The 24061-nt window shown below is 36.5% G+C and overlaps 1 protein-coding gene across 1 annotated transcript in view; it reads left to right on the forward strand.

The window, feature by feature from the left end:
- atxn10 (ataxin 10) overlaps positions 1-24061 on the forward strand; it is a 197018-nt gene that overhangs the window by 51343 nt on the left and 121614 nt on the right. The window contains exon 3 of the mRNA XM_028804614.2: positions 11672-11754. Coding sequence (XP_028660447.1) covers positions 11672-11754 — 83 coding nt within the window. The remainder of the gene's footprint in view (positions 1-11671; positions 11755-24061) is intronic.

The raw sequence follows: 24061 nt of genomic DNA on the forward strand, positions 1-24061 counted from the left end.
GCCACACAATGTTTATAAAATTTAACACCAGCTTTGACCTTCTCTTCCTCGCAATCCCCTGTTCTGCCTCAGCGGTGATTCCGAGACACTGGTGTACTTCTAATCTGAAGATGATTGGCCGTGTCGTGGCTCCTATCTCATGTGCTTGAGTGCGGATGTAACGGCTCCTGATGTAGTCTTGAAACTGTACCTGCCTTCTCTATACAATAATAAAGTACCTGTATTTTCCTTGGAAACCTGGACTTACATTCTTGTCTCTCATGCAACTCAGTGACTCAAGCTTGACTATACCTGTATAAAAAACAGTGCTTCTTAAACTGCAAAAAATATTTTATTTGAAAATGAGACGTTAGATGTAATTTTTTTTCAGTGTAAAGTGCCACAGTTTCTCACTTTTTTTGTTTATCGCAAAGAAGCACTATGAGATTTGAACAGTACAGTATCTGCACACAATACAACTACCCATGCGGACATTCTGTGGAGCACAGACTCAGAATTCGGCTATGTGTATGATGACACGCTTACACTCTCGCTGAGACTGGAGATTTTACAACAGAGTGTCACTTTCATTTGGTTTAACAACAAAGAAACAGTCTGTTGCAGGGCCCCTGAGACTCGGTGAAAGTGTAGGCACAGCATTAAGTATTGTCTGCATCACAATATTATCTTCAGTGACCATTTTTGGTCGAACAAATGTTTGTTAAAATTAAATCCATTATACATTATGTTGTATGAACATTTGTCTGGGCCATCAAAAGTATTTGTTGTTCTTAATATTTTGTTACTTTGGTTTTCCCTGTAACGGGATTTGACCTGTACTTTGTAATTTTTCATGTCCTTGCATTGTACACTTGCTTTCTTTCAACCTGAACAGTGCACATATATTCTGTAAATGGTAAATTTAAAAAGAACACATGGTTCCACAGAGGGCCCATGTCCAGATATGTTTGCCCCATAATAATTTTTAACAAACATATTTTACTATACTTATATATATTTTAATGCACAAGTTAGGGACAGGTGGAAGAGGAGGGTCATGTGGAGATTTTGTTCCCTGTTAGTTCAACTCTTCTAATGGTGAGTTCAGTGGTGTAATATCTACCTTTGTTTTTGTGTTTTAATCTAGCAGTAGCACATATCAGCCTTTGTGAAGAATTTCTTTATTTATGGTCAAGTATTTTTATAGCTATATATATATATATATATATATATATATATATATATATATATATATATATATATAATATAACTGTCAATATATTAACAAAATTGTTAATTGTTTCAGTAGCCTTGTTAGCTACTTGTAAGATACATGGTACTCATTCTTTATTCCTGGTGATTATAATTTGTTTTGTGATTGTTCTTTGCACTGAATGGTATATTTAGTGCTATACACTAGGTTTTCTACAGTATAGAGTTGTGCCCTTAAGTTTGCATGCCCTGGCAGAATTTGTTAAATATTAGCCATTGTTTGAAAAATATAAATAATCATGCAGCATGCTTTCCTTTTAGATAAAGATAGATAGATAGATAGATAGATAGATACTTTATTAATCCCAAGGGGAAATTCACATACTCCAGCAGCACCTTACTGATACAAAACACAATATTAAATTAAAGATTGATAATAATGCAGGTAAAAAACAGATAATATCTTTGTATAATGTTAATGTTTAACCCCCCCCCCAACTGGTGGAATTGAAGAGTCGCATAGTTTGGGGGAGGAACAATCTTCTCAGTCTATCAGTGGAGCAGGACAGTGCTCTGGCAAAGCAATTTATTATCACATAATTGTGTGTGCCCTTTTAAAATCATAATGATAAAATCATAATGATAACTGAAATCACCCAAATGGGCCTGATCAAAAGTTTATACACACAAGTTGACACACACACATGTTCATATTAGGGGTAATTAAGGGAGACTGTCCACAACTGTAACCTCTCTGATTGTAATCAATGTCTGTGTATAAATAGTCAATTTAAATTCATGCAGAGCTGCACTGATTTTGCTGAATACTAAGCCATGGGGAAAACAAAATAACTGTCAAAGGACCTTTGAAAAAAAAAAGTTTGTTGATTTGTAAAATTCAGTTAAACGATATAAAAACATCTGGATATCTGAAAGTGCTTGTCAGTAGTGTTCAGACTCTGATTACAAAAAAAAAGTGGAACGTTAGGGGTTCTGTTGTTACCAAGCCACTGTCAAGTAGACCAACCAAGATTTCAGCCACAACTGCCAGGATAATTTGTCAAACTGCCAAGAAAAACCCACAAGCCAATTCAGCTGAAATACGGACTTCTCTGCAAGGAAGTGATATTGCTGTTTCAAGTTGCACAATAAGGAGGTACTTTAACAAAAATGGTCTGCACAGTCGAGTTGCTGGAAAAAAAGCCTAAACTGTGCCAACGCCACAAAACAGCCCACTTGCAATATGCCAAACAGCATCTAGACAAGCCTCAAACTTCTGGAACAAAGTCCTTTGGAGCGATGAGACAAAAATTGAACTTTATTGTCACAAGCATAAACACTATATTTGAAGAAGTTGCAACAAGGCCCATGGCGAAAACCACACCATCCCTACTGTGAAGCATGAAAGTGGATCTCTGATGTTTTGGGGGTGTGTGATCTTCAGCGGCACAGATAACTTGGTGAAAATTGATGGCAAGATCAATCCAGCATGTTACCAAAAAATATTAAATGACAACTTGCATTCATCAGTCCGGAAGCTGCACATGGGATGCACTTGGATATTCCAACATGAGAATGATACAAAACACAAGGCTAAGTGGATCCTTTGGAGGCTACAGCAGAAAAAAGTGAAGGTACCGGAGTGGCCATCACAGTCTTCTGACCTCAGTTTCATTGAGCAACTTTGGGGAGGTCTCAAATGTGCAGTTCATACAAAACAACCCAAGAATTTATGGGACCTGGGCGCTTTTTGCCAAGAAGAATGGGCAGCTCTACCACATGAAAAAATCTAAGGTCTCATCCACAACTATTTTAAAAGACTGCATGCCATCATTCATGCTAAAGGGAGCAATAAACAGTACAGTGGAACCTCGGGTCACGACTGTAATTTGTTCCAAAACTCTGGTCGTAACCCGAATTAATTTCCCCCATAGGATTGTATGTAAATACAATTAATCCGTTCCAGACCGTATGAACTGTATGTAAATATATGTTTTTTAAAGATTTATAAGCACAAATATAGTTAATTATACCACAGAATGCAGAGCGTAATAGTAAAGTAAATGTAAAAACATTGAATAACACTGAGAAAACATTGAACAACAGAGAAAACTAACATTGCAAGAGTTCACTCTATAGCGCTACGAACCGCTTTTATTATGAGTTTTAAGCACAGGGAAAAACATGAACATTTGAAAAATCTGTAATTTAATAAACAACCAAGAAAAGTAACATTGCAACAATGCACGCTACGAACCGATCACTGTAAACAGAAGTGAAGTGGAGGTTAAAATCCAATAGAAAAAAGTCTTCATTAAATACAACGAGGTTAAAACAATGCTCGAATCAGTCTCTTTAAAAACAAGCCCGGTGCATTCTTTAACTGCCTTCTCGGCCTTATGCGGCCAGCCCTCTCTCTCTTGCACGCTCGCTCGCTCGATCTCTTGCTCTCTCTGTCTCGCTCGCTAGCGCACTCTCTCTCTCTCTCTGTCTCTCTCTCCCTCTCTCGCTCGCTTGCTGCACAGGGAGAAACTGAACACGTACAGAAATCATTGGTGCGCACAAATCGAAAGGGAAACTGGCTTGTTCGTATACCGAGTGTGTGGTCATGAACAGATGCAAAAGTTTGGCGAAGTTTTTGATCGTAACCCGATTTGTACGTGTTCAGAGACGTTCGTGAACCGAGGCTCCACTGTATTTTGAACAGGGGCCATCTCATTATTTTCCTTATTACTGTGTTTTGTTTAGTGGTTGTGCTTTTTGTGCTTTTCAGTGATGCCTTATACTTTAATTTGGATTCCATTAAAAGTAAATGAAATGTCGTATGCCTGATCAGTCATCATTTCTTTAAAATAGAGCGGAACTGTATGTATGAGCACATGTGCTTATGGGTGCCATCTTACGCATGAGTAACAGATAAACCCAGTGCTTGGTTATGGGGTTTTTGAGCATCAGGTCTAACCTTCAGTTCAAGGTTTGTGTGGGATACAATGCTATTTGCTTGATCTTTTTGTGCCTGCACTCTCTGGAATAGTCAATAATTATAAATTGAAATTAGTGTTTTTTTAATTTTTTTTAGAATTGAAATCATGCTTTGCCCTCCCCTTTGCAAATCCAGAGCTTCCCTGTTAAATATTTCATGGTGCCAATGCTGATCAAACAATCTCCTTTCAATACTGAGAGATAATTCATAAATAAGTACAAAGAATGAAAAAAGATAGCAAAAGTGACAGTAAACATGTAACTTTTTAAATGCTTATAATCAGCAGACAGTAGAGTTGTGTTAAAACAGCATCATACTTGCCATAGTGGCAGCCATAGTTCAGATGTTGCACATGAAACTTGAGCTGTCATTATAATGTTCAACATTTGTGTAATTAGTTACATTTGAATACCTCAAGGGATAACTTGCACACTGTGATCCCTTAAGTTAAGACAAGTCATATTTACCTTGATAACTAAATTCTCAAAAAGTTGTTGAATTAGTTGTATAATTTTAACTTGTTGCATAAATCCGTGCACAGCGTACACTTGTAGGGTCTGTTTAGTATCACCAGTTGATCTAGCCTTTAGAACTGTGGGAATTAACCTGGTTCCTGGGATAGAGACGTGCACACATGGCACTAATTTGCACCTGAATTTGAAAAGCCACAGAGACACGAAGAAGTCACACAACCATCACAAAGTCTGTGCATGGGCCAGTCTTTGGGCACAGGACTTTGAAGCTATGATGCCCTTTTAACCACAGTATGTCACTTGTGATTGTTTTGTATACCTTATGTTAGAAATATTTTATCATAATTGAAATAAATGTTTCTCTGATATTAACTGTAAATAACATTTTCACTACTGCCCATGTTTTAGACATTCCTGTGATATTTCCAAGACATTAGAAAGTCTAAAATGTGTTAAACTTTTCCCAGCAAAACTGTAATTCCACTAAAAAATAATGACCTTTCTTCTTGGTTCATGTGATTAAAGATTTTTGTGTTTCAAGAAATACTTTATAGATGGAGAGGCTCAGGAATGGGTCATTCCTCTTTCAATTTAGAGATTTGTCACTGTTATTCCTTTATATTTTTCGCATATTGTGGTTTCATGGAAAATATGCTTCAGTTATTGGATGTTGCTAATTAAAGTGTATTTTTATGATATGGGTAACTGTAAGCCATTTTTTAAAAACAAGACCTTCTTGAATTGTGTTAGTTAACAAATATTGAGTATCTCCATTTAGCCATTTGCTATTAATACATTTATTAGATAATACTTTTTTAATACTAAGTAAATAATTCATATATAATCTACTAGGTTGACTGTTGGAATATAAATGCAACCTTATCAGTTACATGTGTTTAAGTTATAATGTTTGTTCATTCATCTAATTGTTAATAAATATCAGATTTTTTGGTATTTTTTGGATTCCAAAAAAGTGACTTTATGCATACTTGTGTGTGGTTGTCTCTTATGAAAATAAAGGCTGTGTATACTACTGTACTTTTTTGTCTTTAAACAAAAAAGAAAAAATTCTCTGGGTGAAGTTGCACCACCACAATTAAGTACAGACAGTCTAAGTCTCAGCAATTACACAAATAAGAGCACACAAGTATTTCATGAAGTTTTCCCAAGGCATTAAAAACTTAACAGATTTCGGATTTCTTCCAGCTCTGACTAACCTCCTGAAAAAAAGGGGTAAAAAACAGATTTTTTTTCTTGTTTTAACTGCAGATGCAAACATGTTGTAAACCAGTGTTGCTTTATAGGAATTCTTGTTATTTTTGAAACTGACAGTAAAATGTTTAGTTAAGGGAGTATAAAAGAAATAGGACTAAATTCAAAGTGTAATTTTGAGAGAAAATGTTTCATGATTTTCCTTATTCTTCACTTAATCATTTCTGCATTTGTACAATGGTTTTGTGGTTCTCATTAATATCTTTGTGAGCCTAAACTATGAACCTGCCATAAATAGCTTCAGACAGGTTCAATATGTAAATTTTAGGGGAAAAAAAATTCTCCTTTTTACCACATTCCAAGATCCTGATTAACAGTCTCCTGAAAACCATAGATGGACCTTTTAATCTACTTGGTACATTGCCGTGAAGTCTTTTTACTTATTTTCACCACCAGAGGACATCTTGAAGTTTAAAGGAGCGAGACTGCACAAAAGTGTATTTTCCTAAGACAAGTGAGCATGCTGAAATGGGCATTGTATTCCTCAATCTAGAGTCAACAAAATATTGAAGAACAATGTCTTTTCAGTGCAGGACACATATGCTTGAATATTATTGATTAACAGGTTTTATATTCATTATAAAAAGTCATTTAAGGTCTGCATAGTGGTGCTTTTCTTTCGTTTTATTTGTGTAACGATTTATGCAACCTATATACATTAAGGAATACAGCACCCAAAAATGACATTTTTTTAGGCCTGGGAAAGTTAAGGTGTTAAGTTTTGTGATTATTGTGGCCTGTTTAACACATTAAAAATATTGTCTCCCAGGCCAGATTGTGTCAGGCACTGCTTTGTTCAAGGCTGCATTTTCATGTAATTGTTTTTACATTATGAAAGAATAATACAAAAAACTTAAGCGTGAAAATGACAATTACATACACATCCAGTACCGTATTTATTTAGTACTTTTAAAAAATTTTAGAAATAAAATTTTATTTTAAAAGTTTCAAATTACATGTTTCAAAACACCTTGTCACATGTAAGTATGTGGTACTGGTATTCATTTCCTTGTTTTATACATACCAACATAGCATGTGGGGGAGTGGGAGGAAGGAGTTTTATGGTAGTCCTGGAGCAATACTAAAGAAAAGTAGCAAAGGTAAAAATTATGCTCTCTCTCATTTTTTTTTTCATGTTTCTGTAAGAAGATCAAATCAACGTCATATCAAATACATGCAACATACGTTATCTTTAAGTGGCACTAAAGCCAAAGTACGTCTCAAGTACCTCTGTATTTAACCTGCCAGTCTGCCAGGTAGCTTACAGTGCTTACTGACCTAATATAATGAGAAAATTCTGTGAAACAGAAGTGTAATGATTATCCCTACCCATTATTCCAGCTTGCAGTATCTTTTGTCAATTTATGCAAAGAATACAACATAACCACCCAAGTAATGCACAGTGTTAGTTTTCAAGTGAGATGGAAGCTACAGAGATATTTTTTAGTGTGCCAGGATCAAAGGAGCTGGTAGAGCAGTGTTTTTCAACCCTTTTCTGTCGTGGCACACTTTTTGTAACTCAAAAAATCCTAAGGCACACCATGATTATACCAACCACAAAAGCATTAAATCTACACTTGTTAATCTATAGACTTCCTTCATTTGACCTGGGTAGCTCTTATTGGACACAAGTTGAAAACCACTTGTTTAGAGTATATGTTTGCAGAGTTTTAACACAAGTTTTAATGTATACCCATTTAAGAAATGCTTATTTCAAAGCTAGTCTTTAGCAGTGCATTCGAAGTCTACAGTCATTTCAATTGTATCATTTTACTTTGACTTGTCTGTGTCTCATATGCTATACCAATTTGACAATTAATACATTGTCCTTATTTTCTTATTGACTTCTTTTCAACTGGCCTTTTAGGAAGGTATTCACATTCAGATCAGGTCATTATTCAAGTTTAAATTATGCCATTGTTTTTTTTTATTAATTTGTGTTAATTCTACATTAATTATATGATTCAGTGTATATTTACTTCATTATTTATGTATCACTTTATAATTCTATGGTGTAATGATCGATGCGATTAATCGCAATTAATTCCATACACTTATACAATGAATTAGTTCATTTTTTTAATCGATTCCCAGCCCTCATTTTTTTTCTGTGTTACTTACTCCATGTATTTTGTAGTGGTGCAAGAGAAAAAATTTTAATTTTAAGTTTTCATGGAGAAAGTACATGAAGAGTAGTACATAAAGATTCTGATTGAATGGTACTTCATGGAAAAAAGAATTTAGGTTTTCTGTTGCTGGTTTATCCCTAAATATTGATATATATATAAATACACAATATATAGCTTTGTGTTGTGAAGCATAACCATAACCACAATGACTTCAACTGGCATTCCACATAGCATGCCAAGTAACCTAGCTGAATTACTCTGACAAATCTTTGTGATTCTCTTGTGGATTCTCTCATTAATTAGTACAAATATTATGACTAGTAAAGATTTCCCTTTTGTTTGTACATTAACCTGTTCTTTTAACTTCATTGGAGTTAACCCATTTTTCCACTTGGTTGTGAGAGATGGGGAATACCTTTTTGCAAAGTTTAGTAAGGCTTGGATGTTTTTCTTTGTTAGAAAAGACTTTCATCTTGCTAATGTACCCCATAACCCTGACATATGAAAAATTTGACTGATTGTTGTCACATGTAGGGAACAACCAGTACTTACCAGGAAATCCTGTAGGTCATTTAATATTGTTGTAGTGGCAATATTAGTGGCCTCCCTGACCAGTTTCCTCCTTGTCTTCTCATCAGTCTTGGAAGGATACCATGTCTTGGTAGAGTCACTGATGAGTGTCTTCACTTTGCTCCAATGGGATGTTTAATGCATTAAATACTTTTTTGTACCACTGTCCTGATTGATACCTTTCAATAATGAGATCCCATTCATGATTTAAAAGCCCTTTGCGAACCTTGTCTTCTGGAGTATGTTACAACTAAGAGGATATCAGAATAATCCTACAGGAACAGCCAAACTTTATCTGAGCTCAATCTGAGCCGCTTTAATTGTTGTCAGGTGTATACTAACTACTATTTGATATGAGACTTATTGTTATTGGTTGATTTTGAACACAGCCAAATCCTTTATTATTAAAGGATGTGCCCACTAATGCAGCCAGGTTTTTGTAGGATTTTTTTCCTTTTTTTCACTAAACACTTTCTGATTTGTTTTCACCTTCATTGTATAGATTACAATTTTGCAATAAAAGGGGGAATAAGTTCTGACAGGATTTATCTTTCATTTTTTCACTACACAAATCTGTGAGTTTGGCTGATGCATGTAGACTTTATCATTCTACAAGTCAAGTCAAGTTGGGGAGCATGCACTGGTACAGTGCGTTGCTGCACCCACTACATAATGAAACAACTCGAGATCCTGGTTTTCAATCCTCCAGGCAGACACGCGGTCCAGTCCCACCCTCCGGAAATGACTCTCTATCTGCCGCAGCCAGGTGTTATGTGGGGGATCCCTTGCTCTGGTCCAGCCACTCGGGTCCCCAACAATGAGGATCTTACGAGCTGGATCACCTTTCGGGGAAACGCGCCACATGGCCATAGTGCCGTAACTGACACTTCCTCACAATGCAAGTAATGTGCCTCATTCGGGACTCCATGAGCAACCGCTCTTTCGACACAAAATCAAGCCAACGGCAATATTTAGGAATTGCCATTGTACATGGATCCCATTTGGCATTAAAGACCTGTGGATGTCTAGTATTTCCCTGTATTTATTTTATGGGAAGAGACTTAACAGAGATTGCTTTCACCAGCACTACTTATGAGTATAGTTGAAACAACAATATGTTTTCTTTTTTAGTCAAATGTGTCTGTGTTAAACAGGATAAAAACTCACTTCCCATATTTTTTTTTTTGATAAATTAATTATTTGTTCTGTCAAGCTCAGAGTGCAGAACTGAACGATGCCTAGTTTTAGGTCTTGAGTCTTCATCAAATGTCACATCTAATGTCACAAACTTCACGCAAGTGAAGCCTCGGCCAGCCATAACTTTTGCTGATGTTGTAAGATATCAATAAAATAAAAGTATTTGTACATGTCTACATTTTTTTTTACTTAGACCAGTTAGATGTGCATGCTAGATATTTATTGTATGCATTATAATTAACAATATTTTAGTGAACAGTATTTGTAAAGTGTTATGTTGCTTGTAGTGTCCAGAGATAGTGACAAATCAGTTATGTGGGTTTTGCCTATTCTGTGCCTAACTTATTTATGAACGTAAAAACTAAAAGTATACTGTAACTAAACCATTCATATGCATCAGAGCACAGTATATTATATTGGTCCTTTCTCACTTTTTTTAGATGTCTAACTTTAAATTTAAATTTACTGCATGGCCATGTGTATTATGTCCTTTCCAGTTAAGCAACAATCCACATTTGTCATATTATTTCCATGTTCTCAGCAGAATATGATAAAAGTTTTATTAGTGTATTTAAATATATTAGAAATCACTTTATGAAAACTTCCACAATGTAGTGAAAAATTAGTTAACGAAAAAAAGCTGAAAAGTATTAATCATTTTGTTGATTTTTTTGACTGGCATTGTTTTGCAGTGAGTGCATTTCCCTTTTGAAAATTAGTGTTTGAACTGTGAATATAACAGTATGGATAGGATTGTGTTTGACTTGGAGATGTCCTAAATTAATTATACAGTCTATAAAGATTTGAAGTGGGTAAATTAGCTTGGTCTTCAGCAAATATTTCATTTCTTTGTTAGGTTAAAAGCATTAAAAACAACCAAGAATTTGTTAGTGTTTCTAGATACTGTATTCTAATATATAATTAAAAGTAATTTTTCCACCACTCCAGTGTATCTACCTTGAACATGGCATATAAAATTACTGATAGTTTGACTCTACATAGTTTATTTGTCTAACCCCTCCTCCCTCTTGCTCTCTGGCTTGTCGTTACGTGAGCAGAACTGCAATACCTATACGCATCCACAAAATCTTACTCACCAGAAATCATATTATATTTGGATGCAGAAAAAGCCTTTGATGTAGTGCAATGGAACTATCTATTCACTACATTGCACAAATTTGGGTTTGGCCTAAATATATCCACATGGATAGAAATATGTTATACCAGTTCAGAAATATCAGTTTGTATTAACTGCAGAAACTCTTGATTTTTTTTAACTTGACAAGGGTGCCCTCTATCACTCTTGCTTTTTGCAGTAGACATTGAATCATTGGCTATACATTTTCAAAATGTAGAGATAAAGGGGATTATCAGAGAAATTTTCAAGCAGAAAATATCACTATATACAGATGATATGGTATTTTATATATCAGACCTACAAACCTCTTTAGCATTAGTCCTTTACTACCTTACTGGTAACAAGCCAAAACATGAAAATGATGATATCTGTGAGAAGAACTGAATTCAAACTTGCACTACAATGATGCAGATAAAATGGTAAACGTCATTAAAGAGTAAAGGTGATTCTAGCTCCCAAATATTCTAAAAAAAAAAAAATCATTATTCAGCTGCTAAAACAAGAATTACAATAGCCCTTAACTCTCATGTAAGTACTTTGCTATGGTAAATATTAATTTTTTTTTTTTTTTTGGTAATTAAACATTTTGCACCTTTTTTAAGGAGTGTTTAAGTTTATTTTAGTTAATAACTCAAAAACTACTACAGGCTTTAGTGACAACACTATTACATTATATTTTCTTTGATTATAATGAAAATTATTTTTATTTGTCAAACAGGGATTTAGGTTTCATTGAAGTCACCATCAGAATTCTTGATAAACTTCAAAAGTTGCCCACTTTCCTCTCCCACAAATTGGAAGGTATGATGTATTTTACTTTATTTTGTTTCTTTGATGTTTACAGTTTGTCAAAAAATCTTCACCTTGTTTTTGGAGTATATAAGAGAAATAAATATGAAGAACACTACTTAGAGAAATTGTTTAAGCACATTAATTTCTTGAGGCTTTTTTATTAAAATAAGTTAACATTTATATCTCCACTAATCATGGTAGCTTCTTCACCCAGTGCTACAGAAGGATAAATGTGGCAATGAAGTATTGGCATATTACAAAAAAATCAGTGCTTTCATGTAATAAACTTTGCTTCAGTAAAAAATAGCAATTGTATCTTAAACAACATATAGTGAATAATGTGTTTCTCTTTGGTGTAGTACTGTTACCAATGTTTTGTTTATTTTCAGTTTTTGTCTATGATTATTATTGATATTGTGATGTGTGGGTCGCAGACTTGCACAAGGGAGAAGGTGGTGAGTCCAGGTTTCTGAGAAAATCAGCTTTATTCATGTGAAGACAAGAACAGTCTCATACATTTTTTTCAAAGGGGACCTGTCTCATCAGCACACACAAACATAGCAAGCAAGCACAGATATCGTCATGTTAAAGGAGCAGGTAGAGTCATACATCAAGCAGGTTCAACCAGGAGGAGATGCTACAGCAAGTGAACACATGGCCAGGTCAGTGGCCAGTTTTAAATGTTCTCTGCATCAACCATCAGGCAACAGACACATTATGCGGTGAGTGTGAAAAATTGCAGCTGAACCAGCAGCTGACAACCAATTCCTGCCTGTTGTAGGGCACAGTGCAGTTGGGGGAGGGTGCCAGGGTCTCAAAAATCTCAATTTTATTATATGTAGATTGTGTGCTGTATTTAAAAAAAATACAGTAGCAGTATATAGTTCATTCCTAAGAAGTACAGTATACAGTAAAAAAAAGTAATACTGTTATTAAGCAATTAAAATGTAAATAATTTACTGAGTTATAAATGTGACTGCATGGAGTATACCATGAGCAGGGGTGCTGTTCGGTGTCAGTCACGTAATAGCAGTAGAGAACACCTGCTACACTATATTGCCAAAAGTATTGGGACGCCTGCCTTTACACACACATGAACTTTAATGACATCCTATTCTTAATACTTAGGCTTTAATATGGAGTTGGCCCACCCTTTGCAGCTATAACAGCTTCAACTCTTCTGGGAAGGCTTTCCACAAGGTTTAGGAGTGTGTTTATGGGAATTTTTGACCATTCTTCCAGGAGAGCATATTTGAGGTCAGGCACTGATGTTGGATGAGAAGGCCTGGCTCGCAATCTCCGCACTAATTCATCCTAAAGGTGTTCTATCGGGTTGAGGTCCACTTTTATCCAGGAAGTGCCTTGTTTCCAGCTGCCACTTGAAGAATGTCTAAAGTCTTGAAAAGATAATACCACATTTCAAACATAATAATATTTTATCATTTTCTTCTCCCTCTTGATGATATTACAATGAGTGTTTATCTAGCCTTACAAAATGTACTTAACTCCTATTTACTACAATACAGAGATGATTTTCTAAAAATTACATTTTCCGGCTATTTTTTAACACATTGTATTTTTCCAGTTACCTTCGTTAGAACTTTGACTGGTCAAGTATAAAGATAGTGAGTGACAACGCACAGTTTTCAAGTCAAAAGACTGTAGAAGTGCAGGAGGTGCATAATAGGCCTGCCTTTTTAAGGGCTGTTCCAGGTTCAGTGTTGCTGTGAATCAAGGGTCAGCTACACCCTAGGGCAGGGGTCTCCAACACGTCACTCGCAAGCTACCAGTAGCTCGCAATCCCTTTCCGAGTAGCTCGCCAAAGGGTTAATGAATCCTACATAAATTTGAAAACTTGATTAGTTAAATTAGGGGTGGGCGATCTTTCCATATAATCATATCACGATCCTCAATCTGAATTGCAATCTATCTTTTCAGTGTGGCATACACTTAAGAGAATATCTGGACTCAAACTCATCAAGACCTAAGTAACACTTTATTTTAAATATCAAACAAAGTTGAATTCAATTGTTCTCTCATTTGCTAGCTAAGCAGAGTTAAGGGACATGCCCTGAAGCTGGCAAGTGAGTGAGGAATGCCCCTCCCCTTGGCCTGCAGCCTTTTCAAGGATTCCCGCAAATAAATCTGTACCGCAAGCGAACTATGATACATAGAGAAATGAGAGAAGATGCAAAATCAATCGGAATGTTCAAGCAAATTATAGAAAAAAAAATATTTAAATTGTTCTGTCGTGAAAAGCGGACAGACATACAGACAGACAGACAGACATTGGATTTTATATATTATATATTAGTAAACCTTCAAAATAATGTGCACGTAAAGTCTCAACAGCATTCTCAGCATTTCTGAAGCTTAGTAGAGCCAGATAATATAAGAATCTTCACCAAGCAGCTCTGAAAATGTCTGCTTTGTTTGGGTCTACACACCTTTGTGTCTGCCTTTTCTGACATGAATGTCATGAAATCAAAGTTCAGAACAAGACTGACAGATGAACATTTAAATGACTCCATAAGAGTGAACCTAAGTGGCTACACTCCACATACACCTCTCTTGTTGACTCCATGCAGTGCCAGTCATCTGACTAACTAAAAAAAACATCACGCATGCAACTCGACGTGAATACTCTTGTGAAGTGAGTTACATGTAACAAAATGACAAATGAGTAAGTAATATCTGTGTATTTGTAATTGCATTGTTTTGTTTTGACATCATTCATGTTTTAAATCAATAGTGTGAGATACACTAGAAAATGCATACAGACATACAAAATGCACTTCCAGCTGAACTACAAATTTTTGTGATGTTTTAATGCACAATGTGAGTTGTGGACACCAACATTTTGTAAATGTTCAGGCAAAACAAGCTTATTCAATTTGTTTCAGTTTAAATAAGCTATGAGAATAAACGTTTGTAAAAGTAGCCCTCAGGGGAAAAAAAGTTGGAGACCCCTGCCCTAGGGCAATATTGAGTGATGATCCAGAGACTTTACCCCAGTCCCAGTCACAGACATAACTTAAAGTATAACTGGATGTGACCTTCCAAATCAATGTAATGTCAACACAGGCTGATGAGCTTGTGATTCAAATCAAATCAAATCAAAATTTTTATTGTCATTGTAGCAATGAGACATTGTACAATGAAATTTAGGTAAATTCTTGATTATAGAAATGAATTGGAGCAAGGGCTTAATGGTGAGTGGAAGTGAATCCAGAAAAGAGAGTTTGTAAAAAAGAGAATTGAGTCTTAGGTTGAATAATTACAGTGCATCCTGAAAGTATTCACAGCACATCACTTTTTCCACATCTATATTACTAAACCACAGTTTAATTTATGCACGGACGGCGGACGCACCGCATGCGCACTGCGCCTCAGAGTCAAACCCAGCGTCTTCCCAGAGTCAGTAGGTGGCACCCAAACAACACAACCTGTGAACTAAACCTGCTCTAATCCACTGTGCCAGCGGTTTGTGTCAGCAGAGGCAAAGGAGTCACGGCTCCAAATGGAAAGAGCTCAACGATTTGTAATACACAACCGAGCCCATAGTTCCCAGAGTCAGTGCGTGGCGCCCAAACACCACAACCTGTAAACTACACCTGCTCTAATCCACTGTGCCAGCAGTCAGTGTATGTAAGTTGGAGTATGCTTCCTAACAGTAAACGACTTGTACCTAACGACACAGCCACAGAACAACAAAGACGAGACCGCATGGATAAAAACAATAAACGGAGGCTCCAATGACGCGCTTCAGACACACCAGAAGCAAAGACGTCACGGCTCCACAATGAAAGAGCTCAACTAACGGAAATACAAAACGAGCCTGTATGGATTATGTTTATGTAATTAAATGAAAACCGCATATAAAACCTTCGTCAACAAGTTGCCATGGTGACATATTTAAACATTCACATAGAATAACTAGACGCCTCATGACTAGCAGAATCGTACGTCAACGTCGCCGCCATATTGTGAGTGGCACTGCTGTGGAGTGAAGTAATGAATAATGTGCTGCTTAGGATTGTACAAACCGCTGTACGCTCCAAACCAGATTCCGGGGGATTACATTTCATAGGTAAGGCTGAACAATTGTTTTGGTTATATTTGGCCGTTAGAAAATCCCGTTTTATAATCTTTGCTTTAGCTAAGCCAGGCTAAGCTAGCAAAGCTATGCATTTATGTGCTCAAGTGAGCCTCCAAACAACGTTTTAGCTAAACATATTTAGTCACTATGTAGATTGTTGTTAGCTGTTAACATGTCTCAAACCTGATGATATTTTTTCTCAAGGAGCACATTGAGGAAACACAGTTTCAAATTGACAACCGTCATTTTATGCTCATGTCTTTAGTTGTATCTGTCTTCCACAAACTAAGGCTGCACCATATTGCCACACTGAATACTTTCAAAGTACAAGATCTGAGTGAGCGAGAGGAGTGTAAGTCTGGAGGAGATCAGTGAGGTTGTGGAGAGCTTTGAATGTTAAGAGCGGTATTTAGTATTGTATTCTGTAGTTAACTGGGAGCCAGTGAAGTTGAGAGAGAATAGGTGTAATATGTTCAGTGGATTTACAACAGCAGGATATTATCCTGGCAGCAGAATTTTGAAGAAGTTCTAAGCGATTGATAAGTTTTTGTGGGATGCCAGATAGAATACCATTACAGTAATCTATACGTGACGTGACTCGGGCATTAAACAATACTTCAGTACTATGTTGCGTAAGAACAGGACAAAGTCTGGAAATGTGTCGAAGATAGAAGAAGGCAGTCCCCGAAATGTTACTTATATGGGAGGAATGGTTAATAATAATAATAATTATAATTATTATTATTTAATAATTGCCATTATTAGTGTATAAATAGATATAAATAATTGCATTTAAACGATTCGCCAAAATCTGTTGTATGTAAACGATACTGTTTTAAACATTGTTTTTTCATCACAAAACCCGGTGTCCACGTCTAACTGTATTAGTTTAAATAGCACTTTTGCCACTCGCAATAAGGCTGACGTATCGTGTCTACTGGGAAACACAGTGAATGCGGCGTCTGTCTATATATGTGTATGTATTTAAACTTGAGGTAGTGGTGACTACTGACAGTGCCAGCAGTCAGCTACTCCACAGTGCCTGTGGTCAGGGGTTCAATTATGATTCCTAACAGCAAACAACTTCTAGCTAACAACACACCCATGGAAAAACAGAAACGAGTCTGCATGGATAAAAACAATGAACGAAGGCGCCTACAACGCGCTTCTCAAACACCAGAGCCAAACGAGCCATGACTCCAAAAAGACACATCTTTACTACAAATATATTTATTTCATTAAATGAAAACTTTCCCAGGACGCTCCCACCCTCCATGATCTTACATCCCTACAAAGATTGGAGGGAACAGAAAGTAATGGCCATTCTTGGATTTGCGATTCTTTAGAGAATCGGGGGTTTACTGGTTTTGTTATGTTACAGCCTTATTCCAAAATGGATTAAATTCATTTTTTCCCTCAGAATTCTACACACAACACCCCATAATGACAACGTGAAAAAAGTTTACTTGAGGTTTTTGCAAATTTATTAAAAATAAAAAAACTAAGAAAACACATGTACATAAGTATTCACAGCCTTTGCTCAATACTTTGTCGATGCACCTTTGGCAGCAATTACAGCCTCAAGTCTTTTTGAATATGATGCCACAAGCTTGGCACACCCATCCTTGGCCAGTTTCGCCCATTCCTCTTTGCAGCACCTCTCAAGCTCCATCAGGTTGGATGGGAAGCGTCGGTGCACGGCCATTTTAAGATCTCTCCAGAGATGTTTAATCGGATTCAAGTCTGGGCTCTGGCTGGGCCACTCAAGGACATTCACAGAGTTGTCCTGAAGCCACTCCTTTGATATCTTGGCTGTGTGCTTAAGGTCGTTGTCCTGCTGAAAGATGAACCGTCGCCCCAGTCTGAGGTGAAGAGCGCTCTGGAGCAGGTTTTTATCCAGGATGTCTCTGTACATTGCTGCAGTCATCTTTCCCTTTATCCTGACTAGTCTCCCAGTTCCTGCCGCTGAAAAACATCCCCATAGCATGATGCTGCCACCACCATGCTTCACTGTAGAGATGGTATTGGCCTGGTGATGAGCGGTGCCAGGTTTCCTCTAAATGTGACGCCTGGCATTCACACCAAAGAGTTCAATCTTTGTCTCATCAGACCAGAGAATTTTCTTTCTCATGGTATGAGAGTCCTTCAGGTGCCTTTTGGCAAACTCCAGGCAGGCTGCCATGTGCCTTTTACTAAGGAGTGGCTTCCGTCTGGCCACTCTACCATACAGGCCTGATTGGTGGATTGGTGCAGAGATGGTTGTCCTTCTGGAAGGTTCTCCTCTCTCCACAGAGGACCTCTGGAGCTCTGACAGAGTGACCATCGGGTTCTTGGTCACCTCCCTGACTAAGGCCCTTCTCCCCCGATTTCTCAGTTTAGATGGCCGGCCAGCTCTAGGAAGAGTCCTGGTGGTTTTGAACTTCTTCCACTTACGGATGATGGAGGCCACTGTGCTCATTGGGACCATCAAAGCAGCAGAATTTTTTCTGTAACCTTCCCCAGATTTGTGCCTCGAGACAATACTGTCTTGGAGGTCTACAGACAATTCCTTTGACTTCATGCTTGGTTTGTGCTCTGACATGAACTGTCAACTGTGGGACCTTATATAGACAGGTGTGTGCCTTTCCAAATCATGTCCAGTCAACTGAATTTATCACAGGTGGACTCCAATTAAGCTGCAGAAACATCTCAAGGATGATCAGGGGAAACAGGATGCACCTGAGCTCAATTTTGAGCTTCATGGCAAAGGCTGTGAATACTTATGTACATGAGCTTTCTCAATTTTTTTATTTTTAATACATTTGCAAAAATCTCAAGTAAACTTTTTTCACGTTGTCATTATGGGGTGTTGTGTGTAGAATTCTGAGGAAAAAAATGAATTTAATCCTTTTTGGAATAAGGCTGTAACATAACAAAATGTGGAAAAAGTGATGCGCTGTGAATACTTTCCTGATGCACTGTATGTGATTATTACTGTTCTGGAGAGGTAGACAGATGGGTAATCCACCCAACCTGGTAAACAGGGGTTAAAACCTGTATTTAAATGTTTATAGAGTCAGCAGGGCTTCTATTTTTTATTTACTATAATGTGTTTATTCCTCCCTGGAAGTTTTATTTTTTAATAAATGTACAATTTTTCTACTATATGGCTCCCTCAGATGTGAAATGTTTTTGTTGTGGCAAATCAATACAAAATTTGTGTGATATTCCAGTGAGCTGTATATATTGACTCAATCAGATTTTGACAGCAGTTCTCACAATATTAATAATAGGCTTGTTCAAAATAAAGGATGTAACTTTTAGTTAGTTTAGTTTACGAGGGTTTGATATAACCCATTTTGAATCTTGTTTTTAAATTCTGTAAAGATCACTCTGAAGGGTGTTTCAGCAGTCAAGTTTGGATTCCTACACAGCAAAACTGTCAGTGTTAAATTAACACTGTGAATTTATAGTCCACTATTTTTATATATATATATATATATATATATATATATATATATATATATATATATATATATATATATATATACACACACATAAGTATACACAGTTCACAGTTCCGTTCCTACAACAGTGATGTAACCCGAATTTTGGTGTAAGTCGAAACACACCCTAGCCTAAGTCACTTACCTATCCTAACACATTTTCAAAATCATAATCTAGAACATAAAAACACAACTAAGCCACAGAAAAGGACATAAATATACTGTACAGAAGTACTGTAGTAACAAAAAAAATGAGTGTAAAAAAAATCCTTACCTTTATTCCTTCTCATGTCTCATTTTTTTTAAAGTTTTTATGGGAGTGAGCATTGTAAACTCGAAACGTTGTATGTCGAGACGTAACCCGAGGACCCTCTGTGTGTGTGTGTGTGTATATATATATATATATATATATATATATATACACACACACTATAATATAAGGGTTATTTTAACACTATAAAAATGCTGGGAATACCAGAAATTTTGCTATGTGCTTAACAGCCAAGCAGCTACCTTCTGCCAATCGATATAAATGTCTTTGAGACTTCTGAATATAAATGTACATGTAGATTTAGAATGTTTAAGTTTTCAAATTCAAATTATCCTAGTACCACACATTTTGATGACTACTGGCTCAGAGAACGTTTAGTCTTGTATTTATAATATGCAGCATTTATATGCTAAAATACGTATATCTATTTAAAAAACATTAATTGCCATTTGCAGCTTTATATCTCAGATGGAGGAGTTTGATGTTGGCCTTAAATTTAATCAGAAATAAACATATGGCCATAATTTCCTAATTCTAGTCATGATTCTTGTAGTATCATATTGAATTGATTGCAGACTGGAAATAGAAAAGCCTTTTTTTAAAACATTGTACTTGTACTATGTTCTGAGCTGGTAATGATTTGCAAACAGTATGTTCAAACACCTTAAGGAAAAGTAAAAAAAATAATTTAAATCATGACATCATTTGTGTTATCTTTAGCTAAACAGAAGTATATTAGTTTTTTATTCAATTATGACTCAGATTTCTATTATTATTTGTAATGGAACTCTCAATGTTTTCTGTTATAAAGAACAAATATGACATATTTATTATTGTACCAGCAAATAACTAAGTGTAATACATTACAGTTTTTCACATGAATTAAAAGATTTGTTTTTCTGGGGAGGCAGCAATTTAATCAAAATCATCCTTCACAGTGTATGGTCTTATGACGAGACATCAATATTTTACAGAGCTTGTAAAAGAAACCAGAAACACTGTAGTTAATATAGCATACAGTGCATTAAATTCTCTGTAAGCACAAACATTCTAAATTGTGGCTAAATTTCATACCTTAAAAAACTAAACCATGTGGATTGAATTTTCATTATATCCTTTTTTGGGTGTTTGTAGTTTAAACACACATTGTTCATATGAATAAATATTGCCAGAAGAACAGCATTTCTAACATTAACATTTATATAGTACGGACACATATAAACATACACTTTTCTTGCTTGGAGCTTTATTAGCCAAATGTGCTACTTTCCTTACATAAAACTGAATTATTATGTTAAAAGAGAACTGTGACATTACTAAAAGTCATGTTTAATTTAATAACCTGTTCATTCTGAATCTGTGTGTATTTGTGTATTATACCCGGTCTTAATTAGACACTTTTACTCTATAACTTTGGATAGCGCTTTGAGTACTGAGAAAAGCGCTATATAAATGTAATGAATTATTATTATTATTATTATTACTTTGGATTAGAGAAATACTACCAGTGGTACTGGGTTTAACTTTTCATTCTAACCACTATTCCTATTTTATCAAATGACTGGACAGTTCACAATGGTTCTGAACTGGCACTTAACACATACCTAGATGACTCTTCAGTATTTTACTGAAAAAATGAGAAGATAAAATAATAATTATAAATTATTATTATATTAACAGACATCAGTCTTATGTACATATAATAGCACAATTGTAAAGTCAATATGTCACCCAGCAAAACTGTCAGCCTTTTATATATAATTTAATTTATTTACATTGGGAACTATATTACGTTTCATCTTAATCTAGGAAAATTAGCCTGCTCTATGTCTTTCTTCAGGAATCTCAAAGTTATGTTAGTTATATTGAATTTAAATTATTATTTTTATTCAGATTCAGTGACAAGTTCATTGTAACATAAACAGTTAAATGTGTTGATTATGCTGGTACCTTTCTGGATTCAGCCACAAGTTCAAAGATTGATTCCTTTATTTTGAAATTTATGATGAGATTATATAATTGTAAAGTCAATATGTCACCCAGCAAAACTGTCAGCCTTTTATATATAATTTAATTTATTTACATTGGGAACTATATTACGTTTCATCTTAATCTAGGAAAATTAGCCTGCTCTATGTCTTTCTTCAGGAATCTCAAAGTTATGTTAGTTATATTGAATTTAAATTATTATTTTTATTTGGCAAAATTCCAATGTGACTTGCTGGAACAGTAAGGTATAATTTGATTTATATTTAATAAAGTACATTCAGATTCAGTGACAAGTTCATTGTAACATAAACAGTTAAATGTGTTGATTATGCTGGTACCTTTCTGGATTCAGCCACAAGTTCAAAGGTTGATTCCTTTATTTTGAAATTTATGATGAGATTATTATTTATAATAATACTAGCCAATACGCCGCATAATCACGCCGCTTTTTTAATGATTTTTAAGCACAGGGAAAAAAATGAACATTTGAAAAATCCGTAATTTAATAAACCACCAAGAAAAGTAACATTGCAACAATGCACACTACGAACCAACATACAAACATCGTTCAGTATGCAGTGCCTGCTCATGTGCCCGCCCCCAACTCCTCACCTGAGTCACTTTTGTCTCTGCTACAGTCCACATGCACCTCTGAGCCACATTGTCTTTTCATTGTTCTTTGCAGTTCCGGCTGCTTTTCTATATATAATCCACCAAGTCACCCGACCATGGTAGTAGCAAGGGGGGGGTGTGTACAATGGGCAGGGACGTAATCAGTGCAAGCATATGACCCGCACTTACTGGGAATTCCTCGTTTGTGGGGAACAATTGCAAGCCCCGGTCCCCATCACGAATGGGGTTCAACGGCTTACCCACACCTGTCGGTGCCGGGTAGACACACGTTGATCCATTCAGTGTAGCGCGCGTGCAGTACCGGACATCCAAGGGCATCACAGACCTGTTAATGATCAAACTCACGTGGCTGAAAGCCACTTGTCCCTCTAAGAAGTTGGACGCCGACTGCTTGGCAATCGTGTAACTATTTAGCAGTAGGGCAGGCATGCGCAACCTTTCCGCTATTGACGGCCGCACTACAGACTTTTTACTTTAATAACGGCCGCACTACAGACTTTTTACTTTAATAACGGCCGCCAGTAAGTCCAAGTAAACTTAATAATGTTTTATGATTTATGTAAAAATTTACAGATTACACATTAAAACAGAGTATGATATATCTGACAATATTCAATTTACTGGTCTACATATGTAAAAAAATGTCTACGAAACGTCATATAGGACAAAAAACCTTTACAGCAATTGTTTCAGGAAGTTTGGAAAACATCGCCATTAATGGCTTCCTTGCTCTTGCATGTTTGCAGACAGACTTGCAAAGTCAGGGGACTCGCTGGAGACCATTAGCCGTATTCCAGACTCTAGATTGCTGTCTACCAATCGGGTTCGGTACTTGTTTTTCAGATATTTCATTCTGGAAAACGCTGCTTCGCACAAATAAGTGCTTCCGAAAAGAACGAGAATGTTCCTGGCCAGTTCTCGTAGTTGTGGGTATTCTACTGCTGATTTCCACTTCAAATGTACTCCTGGGTGTCAGCCCATTTCAACCGAACTTAATATTCAAGTAAGCATATTCTCTTGAGTATGCAAAATTTTTAAAGCAGTTATGGGGCAATTACTGCATCGATTTGAAATATTTTCATATTTTCAAAAAAATTATATTTTATATATTGATGTTGGAGTGTCGGCTGCAATCTAAGCCTGAGAAATTTGCAGATTTCCACACTAAGTCTGTGTACCATTTCTGCACGTGTCTTCTTGACCCTTAGGTCAACTCATTAGCACGTCCGAGGCGCGGGGATTCAAGAGCTAGCTATAGGAGATGGCAGTGCTACATCGAATGCTACTTCCATTTGTTTATCCACGCTGCACCATCTCACCCCATTTCTCCCAGGAAATGCGGAGTAAGCTCGAGAGTCCCTAGGCCTCGATGAATATATAAAGGGCAACATTTTGGTCAACATACCGACCCGGCTAAGGAAGGTTCTGCGGTGTTTGAGATTCTACACTTGCAGGAGTCTAGAGACCCCAGAGTCCAAATCGGCTTTCGGCGTCACCATACCGACCCGGCCGACAAAGATTCCGCGGCGTTGAGACCCCTTACTCGCTGGAGTCCAGAGACCCTACACCTGCACGGCCGCCATTACGTACACTTTAATATACACGTCCACGGCCGCCAAAGTCCTTGCCCACGGCCGCATGCGGCCGTACGGCCGCAGGTTGTGCACAGCTGCAGTAGGGAGTCCCATTCGTTTTCAGAATTAACCAGACAAATCGCTCCACCAACTAAGAATGGCCATGCCCCACCACCCACAGAATCGAGAAAGAACTATCAATCTGTCAATCCTCTCCATGTCCAGGCCGGTTGAGGTTTCCCGTGTTGAGTCAAATTAAACAGAA

The sequence above is a fragment of the Erpetoichthys calabaricus genome, chromosome 1, assembly GCF_900747795.2.
Source record: "Erpetoichthys calabaricus chromosome 1, fErpCal1.3, whole genome shotgun sequence".
Classification (NCBI taxonomy): Eukaryota; Metazoa; Chordata; class Cladistia; order Polypteriformes; family Polypteridae; genus Erpetoichthys; species Erpetoichthys calabaricus.